The following is a 12,357-nucleotide window of genomic DNA, read 5'->3' on the forward strand; positions in this document are numbered from 1 at the left end:
GGCGCTGATGGTGTGTAGAACAGTTGTATAACAAATCCGCGTCTGATTGGAAAATTTTCGCATAATTTGCCACTTTTCACGACGATTCGCGTGCATTTCCCAAGTGAAAAGTACGCCCCAGTGTCCCGGGCAGTGCTGGGCGTGATTGCGGCGTGTTGCTGGTGCCCCGCGGGGGTTTGCTTGGCCGGAGGAGGGAAAAGCCGATGTTGCTGATAGGGCGCTCCATGACAAAGGAATTTCATCGCCTGTTTTGAGCCATTTGCCACTTTTTGCTGCTTTCGAGGCCGCCCAGGGCGTGCATTCCATGGCAATGTGAGGTAAGATGGACCGCAGATGCCACGAGGGGCCGCCGGGTGGGCGTGGAGGTGGGAATTTGGGGGCGGAAAAAGGGTGTTTGCCCAAATGTCTGACATTTTGACGTTTGGCCTGGGCCTGGGCAGGAGGCTGGCGGAAAAATCAATTTTCACTCACTTCCCACCGCTTTCAGGTCGCCGGGAGTGCGTGTGAGGACAGCAGGGGACTATGGAGTGCGATGTGACACCCGAGCAGGCGGGTGGCGGCGTTGCCGAGGACGCCGGAAGTGAGATCGTCAAGTTCACCATCACGGAAGTGCCGGAGAAGGAGGAGGTCATCCTGTCGGAGAGTCTGGAGGATGCATCGGCCGTGCAGTCCGATCCGCCGGCCGCCAAGGTGCTGCCCAGTGAGCCCGAGGTGCCAGAATCCACGCCCAGGCGTGCGACGCTGCAGAGAGTGGGTAAGAGAGACTGCAATTGTGATTCCTGGAATTCCCAGGGTTTGACTATTTATAGTGTATCCCGGCGCTGCATGTGGTGCAGTGGGGGAAAAGGCTTGCTGAAAATTCTCGAATTTACCGCGCAGGGACGTGGAAAATTGAATTACAGCGAAGTACTGACGGGAAAAATATCCTCTCTATATGCGTGCGTTTGTCAATGAGGAAAAGTGGTTGGAGAGGGAGTTTGTGGGCTCGTAATGAAATTGCACAACAGGATTTCAGTATCTGGGGAGCGTTGAGTGCAACAAGTTCGCAGGTGCGAGTTGGGAAAAGTTCTATAGAGGCAAATAGGAAGGGAATTTGAGTCCAATTAGAAGGCACTCAGGCATTTTGCTTGGCTCTTTGGTAAGTTCCATAAATTCCATAACCAGAGTGAGGAATTATTAAAACAAAAGAGCATATCGTTTGAATCTATAAAGCACAGATTCACCATATATATATATATATATATGAGATGAATGTGTATTGAAATACCCTGGATATTCCTGGAAGTGAAAAAAAAAATCGTCAAAGTGAAAATCGCTTCCTATATTGATTTCACAATTCCTGGGAAAATGTCAAGGGTTTTGCATAGAATTCATATCACAAAATCATTCAATCTTTTTTATCCTTAATACAAATCAGAGAAATTAAAAGTTTTCTTAAAGTTTGTGGTGAAATTCACGGTTAAATGGTAATTCAAAAGTCAGATTCTAAAGCAGAATCTAAAGTAAGTAAAATTGTAACTTTCCACCAGAGTTGGAATTTTTGAAAAATTTGTATCTTTTTAAAATGAGTGTAAAAATGAAATGAAATAGTTGGTTAAAGGGTTAAATTTCCTGTGACTCTTTGTTGTCTATTTTTATCCCTTTCATCGTTGCATTTCAACATGCTCATAATTTGCAGTCCTGATTTTAAAATACCTCAAAATTAATTGGGACTAATTGGAAATATTGATAAACTAATTAAGCATTTTTCACTGGTTTTCTCTATCAATTTCTACTTCCTCCTCCCACAGTGGCAACAGCCAAAGCGTCTCCTGTTGCGCCAGCGCCAAAGGTCATTAAGCATCATCACAGTTTGCGTCGCTCAGTGCCGAGGATCATCATGAAGTCGATGAAGGGTCAACCGGAAACACCGCCAACATCGCAAGCGTCGACAATGCGTGAGGTTCTGGCGTCGATTCCGGGCTTCAGCGTGAAGCCGCGGCGGAGGAACAAGAAGATGTCCACGGCGGCTCAGCTGGAGCAGACGCGCGAGGGATGCATTGACCTTGAAACGCCAGACTCGATTCTGGTGGGCACGAATTTGCGCGCGCTGCTGAACAAGCACACGTTCAGCATACTGCCGCCGCTGTATCAGCACAAGCTGGTGCAGTTGCTGCCGCATGTGGACAGGCCGGATGAGCAGGGTGAGGCGAGCACGTCGAAGGATCCGGGTGGGATCAGGCTGAACAGTTCGAGCTTGAACAATGAGTTCTTCGCGAGGGCGTGCCTGGAGTGGCGTGAGAGGCTGGCCGAGGGTGAGTTTACGCCGGAGAATCAGTTGAGGATGAAGTCTGAGGCGGAGAGGGACAAGCAGCGTCTGGATCCGTGGAAGCTGAAGCACTTTGAGCCAATGTGGGGCGACAAGGTGGGCAAGAAAGGCACACCGATGCCGGCCAGGCCGTCTCTGAAGACGACTATCAAGCTCAAGCCTACGGCGACCATTGCCACCAGCACGACGGCAATACCGGAAGAGGAGAAGCCCGTCGTGGAGCCACCGCCGACGCCACCGAAGCGCGTGCGAACGGTGGGCGCGGTGACGAGGAGCACCACGGGCAGCTTGCACAGTCAGCAGAGTCCGAGCAAGATTTGCAGCCCGCTGCCGGACCTGCTGCCCATTCGCACAAAGGCGACACGCGTGCCGGCCGTGGCCAAGGAGGCCAGAGAGTCAGTCACTGTGATATTGAAGGAGGAGGAGCCCACGCTCAAGAGATCGTCGCCAGTTGTAGCCGAGGAAGGGCCCAGCAAAGTGATGAAGCCCGAGGAGACGACAGACTCTCTGGACGGCCCAGAAATCCCACCGAGTGTCGAGGAGGAGGTGTTGAAGGAGGAGCCGAAAGATGAGCCGAAAGATGAGCCCATGGACGTACCCGAGGAGTGTCCGGCTGTCCACGCGACAGCAGCAGCAGCGGCGGCGGCGGAGGAGATCCCGGAGGAGAAGGCGCCGGTGAAGACGATGACACTGCAGGAGCACGACTACGTGGAGTCGGCTGTGCCGATGATTGTGGAGGAATGCGTGGCGCAGCAAGTGCCGGAGGAGGAGGAGGAGGAAGAGGAGGAGGAGGAGAAGCCCAGTGAAGTGGAGATGATGGATGACGACGAGGAGACTGTCACGACGTACAGTCTGGAGGAGCATCAGGAGAATTTCGAAGGAGTGCTGCAGATTCAGCCCAGCACTCTCATTCTGCAGACAGACGCTCTGCCCTGCGCTGCGGATGAGGAGAGTCAATCGAGTGCTTCTGTGCTCGCGGATTGTAGTGGTGAGAACAGTGTCGATCCGGCGGCTGTGGAGGAACTCGAACCCACGATTCAGAACATCCCAATTGATGTGGTGGATCATGAGAATATCGAGCAGACGTTTACAGACGCTGAGAACTACGTCTTGGAGTCCGGAGAGATTGTTGCTGACGATGAAGGTGAGTTTTTTTTTTCTTTTGCATTTCTGATGTGAAAAAGTTCTTTGACACATGAAAAAATTAATCAAAAATGAATTTCAGTGAATACTTTTACTAAATTGTCAGTTTTTCCAGTGAAAAATCACTAAAAAAAATGTTTGTTTATACACTGTCTTATCTTCTCTTTACTACACTCTCTTCAGGCTCTGGAACTCTGTCAATTGGCCCCAAATTGTGCAGTGGCGAGGACATTCAGGCTGATTTGTTTGCTGCGGCTGTGGCTCGAGGTGAGAATGCACTGTTTAACACTCAATCCAAAAGCTATTTAGCAGCTTATGGCGCAATGCATTCAAAAGTGCTAAAGCGCAGCATGATTTTGATTAATTGCAAATTGGCTTTATTGGAATTTTTCGGGGATTCGTATTTTTAATTTTCAATTGGCTGTGAGTACTAAAAAGAATGGGTTTGTATATAATGAGTGCAGATAAAAAGATCCTAAAGTCTCTTCTGCTATGTATAGAATATCATGGTAGTTTCGGCTTTTGGCCGGTTTTTTGGATCACTCCAATGGACTTGGCGTCAGAGTTCCGAAAAGGTGGATATGAATTGAATTTTTGAATATTCAGTGTTATAATTCAATTCAATGTTATATAATCAATGTTTTTCTTTTCTTTTGATGGATATTAATTGTTTTTTTTTTATTGAGAATAATTTGCTATTGATGTACAAAAAAAATATATATGATAAAAAGATCTTCAATCTGTTGTTGGGAAAAGTGTTGTAGAGAGAAGAAGAAGAAGTTCCGTTTTCTGTAGCCTTATCGGGAAATTTTGAGGATATTTTTGTAACGAAAATGATAATTCGCTGGGTTTGATAGATAATCTCTCCCTCTCTCTCTCTCTCTCTCTCTCTCTCTCTCTTCGTTATTTGTTTGGCTGACTGAGGGCAGTCGTTGTCGTGTTTTCTGTATGGGATGTGCTCCCTGTGTTGTGTGTGTTTGCTTTCCTCTGGAGTTTCTCCTTTTCCCTCTGTCTTCTCTTCCACTATACACATGATGATGATGATGAAAAAAAACGCATAAACATAAACATGGCGTATTAATGTGAGTTCCCAGAATTTGAATATACATAATGTTGGTCTCTTCGTCGTAATTGATTGTTTGATTTCATATGAAAATATTGTATTTGATCCTCTTTTCCTCACGCTTTCTTTCTCTCTCCCTTCACTCTATATGTTGTGCCCCGAACTCCTCTTTTTTTTTTCGCAACACACGCGCTTCTGAGATGAGAGTGGAGAGAGTGTGGCGCGGGAGAAGGTGGAATTCTTGGAGAAGTAACTGATCCGTGTGTCTGTGTCTCTGCAGCACTCGATAGTATTCCAACGTCCGTGGCGATGACAGTCGTCAGTCCGTCGGAGAGTACAGAGGTGATTCCCATGCAGGAGACGCTGGAGTTGAGATTGGAGGAGAGCACGTATCAGTTGCCAACACCCTGGTCGCCGGCGGACGGCGCGAGTGTGGCGTCCACGGGTGAGAGTAGCAGCGGAAAGATGGAGACGACGCCAGACACATTCATCGTGAGCTCCGGTGGTGAATCGTCCAGTGACACGGGCGGATGTGGAGCCAGTGCGTTGGTCAAGAGCGAGTCCATCATTCCCTTCTCGGCAGCGTCACAGGCGAGTCGGCATTCTTTACACTTTGCGCGAGGGTGCAATCAGTGGAATTTCAGTTGGTTAATTAAATTTTGCTTACGGAATGCAAAATGTTAAGCATTCTTGTTCGGTAATTTTGAGCCCAGATTCCACTGATTGCTGATTGTTTTTCTCTTAGTCAGTGATCCTGATTGGCAAGTGTTTATTTTGGAATTTTGTGTGCTCTTTGTTGAATTTACTATTTTCCTACCTGTGTGACTGAAATTGACTGGTTTCTCGGCTGTGTTTCACAGGTGAAGTTGGAGCTTGAGGTGAATGTGACGCCAGAGGCGGAGGTGAGCAGCACAGTGCAGAGTCAGGTGGACAGCGATGCCAGCAGCAATGAGGGCAGTGTGGCCAAGAGTGCATCTAAGCAGATACCGACAGTCTTCCCGCCCACAACAATTGTCTGTCTGCCGACGCCAGTGACGACTGCGCCGCTGGCCAAGACGCCACTCACGATTGCGCCACCCCAGCAAAGTTCTACTGGCGGCGGCCAGAAGACTGTCACGCATGGCGGCAAGTTTCCCAGCACGATGATTCTTACAACGGCGGGTGGTCAGAAAGAGAGTGCGTCTGTGGCGCCAATTGTCGTGGCGGCGGTGAAGCAGGAGCCAATTCCCACGCCCAGAGCCGCTGTTGTCGCCAGCTCTAGTTCTGTGCCCTTTCTCAGTCTCACGGCGGCGCAGCCGCTGAGGTCAGTGTCGAATGTGGTGAGTCAAGTGACGGCGGGACGTGGGAAGACGCCCCAGGCGCCGGCGGCGAAGGGTGGTGGCGGCCGGAGATCGCAGAGCAATAAACCGCCGCCGGGAGCGGTGAATCTGGAGAGGAGCTATCAAATTTGCCAAGCTGTCATTCAGAACAGTCCAAATAGGCATCAGTTGAAGCACCAATTGCGACCGCCGCCCTCGATGTTGGCCGCCGCGGCGAATTCCGGCAGTGACAATTCCAATTCGTCCGAGTCGGGAAGCAATAGTGGCGGTAAGAAGGAGGATCAGACGCAACACGGTGTGGTCACGTCGACGAATCGGACAGTTTACAAGGTATTCAGCAATTGACTCATTAAGCTGTCTTTCCTATAATTTAATGTCTTTTATTTGGCGCGCAGATTCAAGGCAATGCCTTGCGGACTGGATTGCAGAAGAAGACTTTTGCCCAGAGACAGACATCACCATTGCTCGTGCGACAAGTATACACGTCGAATTCTAACCAAGGAAGTGGAGGCAACTTCATCTCTGTCATTCCGTCAGGTGGGAATCTTCAGCAGTCACAGCAGCAGCAAATTCTCCATGCGGACGGACAATATGTTCTGGTTCAGCGTGCGGGAATTGACAATGCATCAATGCCGAGAGCCTCAAGTGCGCCACCAGCACAGAATCAGGTGAATTGATGTTTTGATAAGCAAGGAATTCATTTATTTGGCTTCATAGCATAAATGTGAATGAGTTTTCTTACATTACCCTCCAATGGTGGGCTTCCTTTGAGGTGCTCTTCAATCAGATTCATTGAAATGGCAATATTTACGAGATCCCTGAAGAATTCTTCACTCTCCATCTCCGATACTTCACTGCCAAATGGAAGGCCTTTCATGAAATCTGCGCAAAGTGATTGAAAAATGTAGTTTAGAAGTGGGTTGTGCATTGAGGAATCTTTTTGAAGAATTTTACCTTTTAAATACTCCTCAGTTTTGTATGTCTCAAAGGATTCTTCGAGTTCCACAACAACTTGAGTGAATCCAAGGCATCGCAAGAGACTCTCTATTGTTTCTTTGGGATTGGAATCTTCTCTGTAGCTGTAAACGAAAGTTTCACGTATGTTTGACAATTTGTTCTTCCACTTCTTCTGCTCTGCCATGCGAAAGAGGCATTCAATTGATGGTGTTATTGCTTGAATGGTAATCATGATATCACCACCCATTTCCAGAAGATCAAACACATTCTGAAATGCTTGCTTCTGATTTTTCACATATGTTAGGCAAAAGCTAGAGAAGATGTGATTAAATGTCTTCAATTCCACTTTCTTGGCATCACTCAGAGGTTCATTGATGTTTATTTGAGTGAAATTCACTCTATCAATTCCGTGAAATGTCTTTCGAGCGCCATGTAGCATACTTTCTGAGATGTCCGAGCAGACTAAGCGTGAATAGTTGGCCGGAAGGAGTGGATAGAAGCACTCGCGTGTGATGTCACCCACGCCACAGCCGATATCCAGCACAGAATCTCCTCCTTTTGGCTGCCATTGCAACAAATGTGACACTTTGTTGAGACATCTTTGCACGAGTTTCACGCGCAATTCGATGTTTGACTTGTAAAAGTTCGGATCAAATTTGGTACTCATGTTTCACCTAGGAGAAATCACAACTTAAACTGCTGCAATGCAAAATGATAATCAAGAAATTCTATACTGAAATTTATCAAATGCGAGATAAGAGGAGTCTTGCTCATCATTTATAGTGGGATTCACACGAACTTTATTATTAGCTTAATATGTTGCTCGTAATTGTTCCAATTTGATTACAGATTTTTTGTATGCATGAATGTAGTGCAATTAGTCTTTCTGCCTACTTTGTAAATCACTCGTTAGTTTCACATTAGGCTTTTTATCGGGTTTTGTAGTAGAATTACTGTCGTTGTGAAGTATGTTATCATCGCAAGTGAAAAATTCCATTAACTAGATGTTCAATTGCTCTATAAGAAATCAGCTCAAGGATAAGAAAGTAATGAGTAATAATTAGAGAGAAGTCAAATCAAGTTTTGTAACACCAAAAAAAAATCTATGATTTGTTTTTAAAATCTCTAAAAAAGCACAATTTGAAAAGAATTTTCTAAAATATCTTCTTGCAAATGAAGGATACAGAAGAAAAGCCTCTTAAGACGTAATTTATACTGACTCATTGATTGAGTGTCAATTCATCTGTAAGTCTTCTTTATATTTGCCTGGGGTAATTCCGTGGAAAGTGAAAGAAAAATCCTCTTCACAAAAAACAACAAAAGAAAATATCGGTTATTGATATAAGAATTATTGCGTTATTATCTGTTTATTTCAGTACTATCTCTGTTTCTTTACTTTAATCATTCGTGAATGTGAAATATCTACAGAATTTGTACTTTATTATTATGGCAGAAGGATTATTAGATAAAGATAGCGTAATTAAAGATCATTTCTTTCATGGAACAATGTAGACAATTTTAGCCAAAATCTTAGTTAAGACCATTAAAGCTTTTGCTGAGCTTTACTGCAATCAACAATTAATTGGAAATTGTGTTTTTTCCTGCACTTATTGCGCGAAGAACGGTTAAAAAGCGCCTCAATGGGAAAAAGTGGCAAAAAGTGGTGAAATTTGCTTGACAAATTGAAGAAAACTCTTTATAAATGCTCAATTTCTGACTCTTTCTCTTGTCTTTGTAGCAACTGCACGGTGTGAATGGCATCCCGATCAGCAGTCGTGGTCGGCCGGCGTCTGTGGAAGTGGATTCGCTGCCTGAGCAGCAGATGATCCTCGTGGGGCCGAATCCGGGCGTGCAGGCGGTGACACGCCGCGGACCGAATCAAGGTGAGTCGATGATGAGACATGGCAAAGTGTTGCGGAGCCACGAATTCACTTTTTCTGTTACAATCTTTGCAGTATATGGCGACATTAGCATGGATCCGTCACTGCAGAACTTCGGCCTGGCCGGCGAAGGAACGCCGCCAAACTGCTCGTGCTCGCTGAATGCGATGGTCATTTGCCAGCAGTGCGGCAATTTCTCGCACGCTTCCTGCGTGGGAACGTCCAAGTTGTGCGTGGCGTGCGACATTAGATGAGATGGATATAAAGACAGTCGTTAGGCGTCGATCTAGAACTGTTAAGGCGAATTCTGTGAATTGCTCATAATAATTCTCATGTTTTCTATTTCCATCTGTCCTGTGTTCATCCTTTCATTTCTCTCTTCACGATGTGATTGATAAATCACAGAATAACACATTTCTTCACACTATTTTCTATTCTTTAAGTCACGTTTGGTTTTTTTTTTTTTTGACTACTCTGCCGGATTTTCTAGTGCATTTCTCCTTTGCGTCCTTTTTGAGCGGGAGAGGGGGAAGAATTCACGCACAAGAATTGATAAAAAAAAAATGCGTGAGAGATGAAGAAAAGAGATTCTTTTGTGACACTGAAAAGTCACAGTTGTAAATAGGAAATGATAGCGTGTAAGATTGACTATTATGATTAGATTTAACATACGTCTTACTGTGTAACAAAACATAAAGGGATAGAGAGAGAGAGAGCGAGAAGAATAAGAGGAGGAAAGAATTTATCTTAAATCTTATGTGAATTTATATTGTATAAGATTCGGATTAGGAGTGTTAGACGATGCATATTGAATTTATTTATTAATTGCAGCCTATATTTTTTACACACTAACTCTCAGTTTTCTTGCTGTACTAAAAAAAAAAGAAGAAGAGTAAAACAATACTTGATGTGAAAATCTGTAACCGTCGAACTCACGAGTTCTTTCATGGATATAATGCATATGATTAAGAGAGCAGAAAAAAGGAGTGAATATGAATGGAAAATAAGAATGTAGCGATAGAGGTAAGAGGTACGTAATGCTGAAAGATTATTTAAACGTGAAAAATAACCTATGAAATGGCAAGAAATGCACGAAGAATGAGAGGGAAAACTATAAATTTAAGTACAATGTAAATATGCAGGAAGAGAATATCTATATATATATATATAATTTTTAATGGACACAGCGATAAAGATAACTCAAAGTTGGATTGTCATTGGATGTTATAAGTGTTGAATAAGCGCGCGACTCTCAGTGGTATTTTTTTTTTGCAAGAAAGATCATCCGCTGTGAGCTCGATTTTGTCCCATCCAGAAGCGATTAAAGTGAGAGGCGATGGAAAGGAAAGAGATCCAGTAAAAAATAATAATGTAAAAATTTAATGATTTTTCTCCCTTAGAATTCCTATTTTTTCTATTATTGAATTTTCATCAATCTTAAGGAAAATGTGATTTGAGTATATATATATATATATAAATATTGAAGAAAGGAAATAAATTTCTCAATGGTAAATCGAATGACTTTTCTTTCATTCCTCATCCAGATGCTGTGGAAAAAATCCACAAAAGTGTGTAATTGTGAGAAAATGTACAATATCAATAATAAGTTCTCCTTTCCCAGAAACAAAACACGAATTAGAGAATTACATGATAATCGTGCTTTTAACTGTGTAAACTTTCCATAAAATCTACTCAAACTCTGAGATTAGTGGAATGAAAAGAAAGATTAATATGAACCGTATTCATATGTTTGCAACTGAAACTCACCTGAATCCGTCTGCATTCTCGGAATCTGCATTAAATTTGTTGCAATCTGAGAGACAAAAGGTAGTTGTGGTAAGCTGAAATGCATTTGTTAAGCTTCCGCCCGAAGCTTCTTACGTTGTAACTTAATTTTTATTCAATTTTCCCATCACAGTGCATTTGCTCACTGGCAGTGAACAAGTCTTGTTTTCCGCTTTTACGACACACCAATCGAACGTTTGATTCCACTGCTTTCAGAGTCACTCTTTCCCTTCGGGTTATTTATGTGGATGTTGTGTGGTTCAGCATCCTCTCGCCAAAGTGGCTGTGCTATTGTTGATCTCCTGTGCTTCACAGTGGGCGGGCTCTCCATGCTGAAAGTGGCTTACAAAAAGCATTTGAATTGCATATGCGAAATCCTTACATGATGGATGCATAAAGGACTTGATAAAGGAACAATAAAGGTCCGGGCTTTTGCTTCCAGCGAACAGACAATAAAGTCATCTTGTGCGACATTATTAAATAATAATAAAAACTTCATATGCAGCGCGAAGACGGGCGGAAAGTTTCCGACTCAGTGGATCGGAAGGGAAATCAACCGGTGATTTATTGTCGTCAGCCGTGTGTGTAAATGTCGGTCTCTGTCTCTCTCTCAATCCTTTCTCTCCCGTTCCAATCCTGATAGACGCCTTGGCAGCCCACACTCTCTCTCTCGACTCATCTGGGATTCATCGCCCGGGGCTTCTCGGGAAACAATCAATCTGTTGATATTAAATTCTCCAGCCTTGCCACAAAATCATCTTAAAGCGGGACTTGCGCGTCGAAGGCACGAGATGAGGAAACTTCTGTAATTAAGTAAAACCCGGGCTTGAATTTAATTTATTTAACTTGGTTTTGACCCTTGAAAAAGGCACGATTTGCAAAATTATCAGAATTTCACACTCAGAATATTATAATCAACTCAAAAGTGTGATAAATATTTAACTAAAATTAATGGATACATATTGAATTGCAGTGAATAATCGTAAAAAAGACTAATTAATCGTTTATGTATATAAAATTCAAATGCATTCAGATTCAATTGGTTGTTCAAACATGTTCTAATTAAGAAAAAAAAACCCATTTTTAACACTAAGCATAATAAAAAAAAAACAGACACAAATAGGAAAATAACAAAATTGCACAAGTTCTTCTCTTTCCCAGTACAATATTACCAATTAGATTGTTTGGTGATTCAATAATTCAATGAGCTTTTCAAGCTGTTAAACATTGGTGGCGAAAGCCAGTCAAACAACCATAAAGTTGCAATTCATGTGGGAAAATGCTGTGCTGAGAAAGTTTTCTCCTCATCCAAAATGTAGTGCATCAATAACAATTTCCTCCGCTGTATGTCTTTTCACTGTTGCCCTGCTTTTTTTTTATCCATCACCACTCACAACAAATCCCACGATAATATTCAAATAAAGTCAGAGAATATTTCTGGGTGGAAATATTTGACTGGAGTGAAAGTTTTTCATTTAACTCCAGCAGAAGCGGCGCGTCAGGACACTCCAAATTTATTATTCAGCAGACACACACACATTCTGTCACATCTCGAATTCACTCGACGCCCTGCAACGATGGAACTTTTAATTAAAATATTATATTGACTGTGGCGCTCTCCTTTTTTCTCTCCACCTAAAAGCCACCATTGTGCCGTGGCAAAAGTCCCCTTTTGCTGCTGATGAATTTTTCGGGCAGGTGACAGAGAGTTCAGACGCGCCACGCTTTTGAGCTTGTCTGCGAGATTCCTTTTTTTCTCCCCGCAGAATAGTTTTTGGTGACTTGTGGTTGCAATTCTGAATATATTTTTCCTCATTACTTTGATGTATTTTTAGTGAAAAATCACCCTCTTTTTATGGCATTTTCCCAGCGTAGTGTGTCGATAAAATTTCTCCCGCGAAG

At 43.5% G+C, this 12,357-nt stretch overlaps 2 protein-coding genes across 2 annotated transcripts; one reads left to right on the plus strand and one right to left on the minus strand.

Annotated features, from left to right (window-relative positions):
* The first annotated feature begins 56 nt into the window (after positions 1–56).
* LOC132256567 (polycomb protein Asx) lies at positions 57–10,183 on the plus strand. The gene is made up of 9 exons (XM_059753062.1): positions 57–317; positions 488–754; positions 1,791–3,452; positions 3,635–3,718; positions 4,795–5,105; positions 5,375–6,163; positions 6,229–6,501; positions 8,529–8,673; positions 8,746–10,183. Exons 2-9 carry the CDS (start codon positions 523–525, stop codon positions 8,922–8,924), a joined length of 3,675 nt encoding a protein of 1,224 aa, XP_059609045.1. The 5' UTR covers positions 57–317; positions 488–522; the 3' UTR covers positions 8,925–10,183.
* LOC132256569 (juvenile hormone acid O-methyltransferase-like) lies at positions 6,514–7,562 on the minus strand. Its single transcript, XM_059753064.1, has 2 exons — positions 6,788–7,562; positions 6,514–6,715 (listed from the first exon to the last, which is right to left on the minus strand). The coding sequence occupies exons 1-2, from the start codon at positions 7,455–7,457 to the stop codon at positions 6,531–6,533; spliced, it is 855 nt and encodes a 284-aa protein (XP_059609047.1). The 5' UTR covers positions 7,458–7,562; the 3' UTR covers positions 6,514–6,530.
* Positions 10,184–12,357: the final 2,174 nt, after the last annotated feature.

The sequence above is a fragment of the Phlebotomus argentipes genome, unplaced genomic scaffold, assembly GCF_947086385.1.
Source record: "Phlebotomus argentipes unplaced genomic scaffold, Phlebotomus argentipes genome assembly contig_5, whole genome shotgun sequence".
Classification (NCBI taxonomy): domain Eukaryota; kingdom Metazoa; phylum Arthropoda; class Insecta; order Diptera; family Psychodidae; genus Phlebotomus; species Phlebotomus argentipes.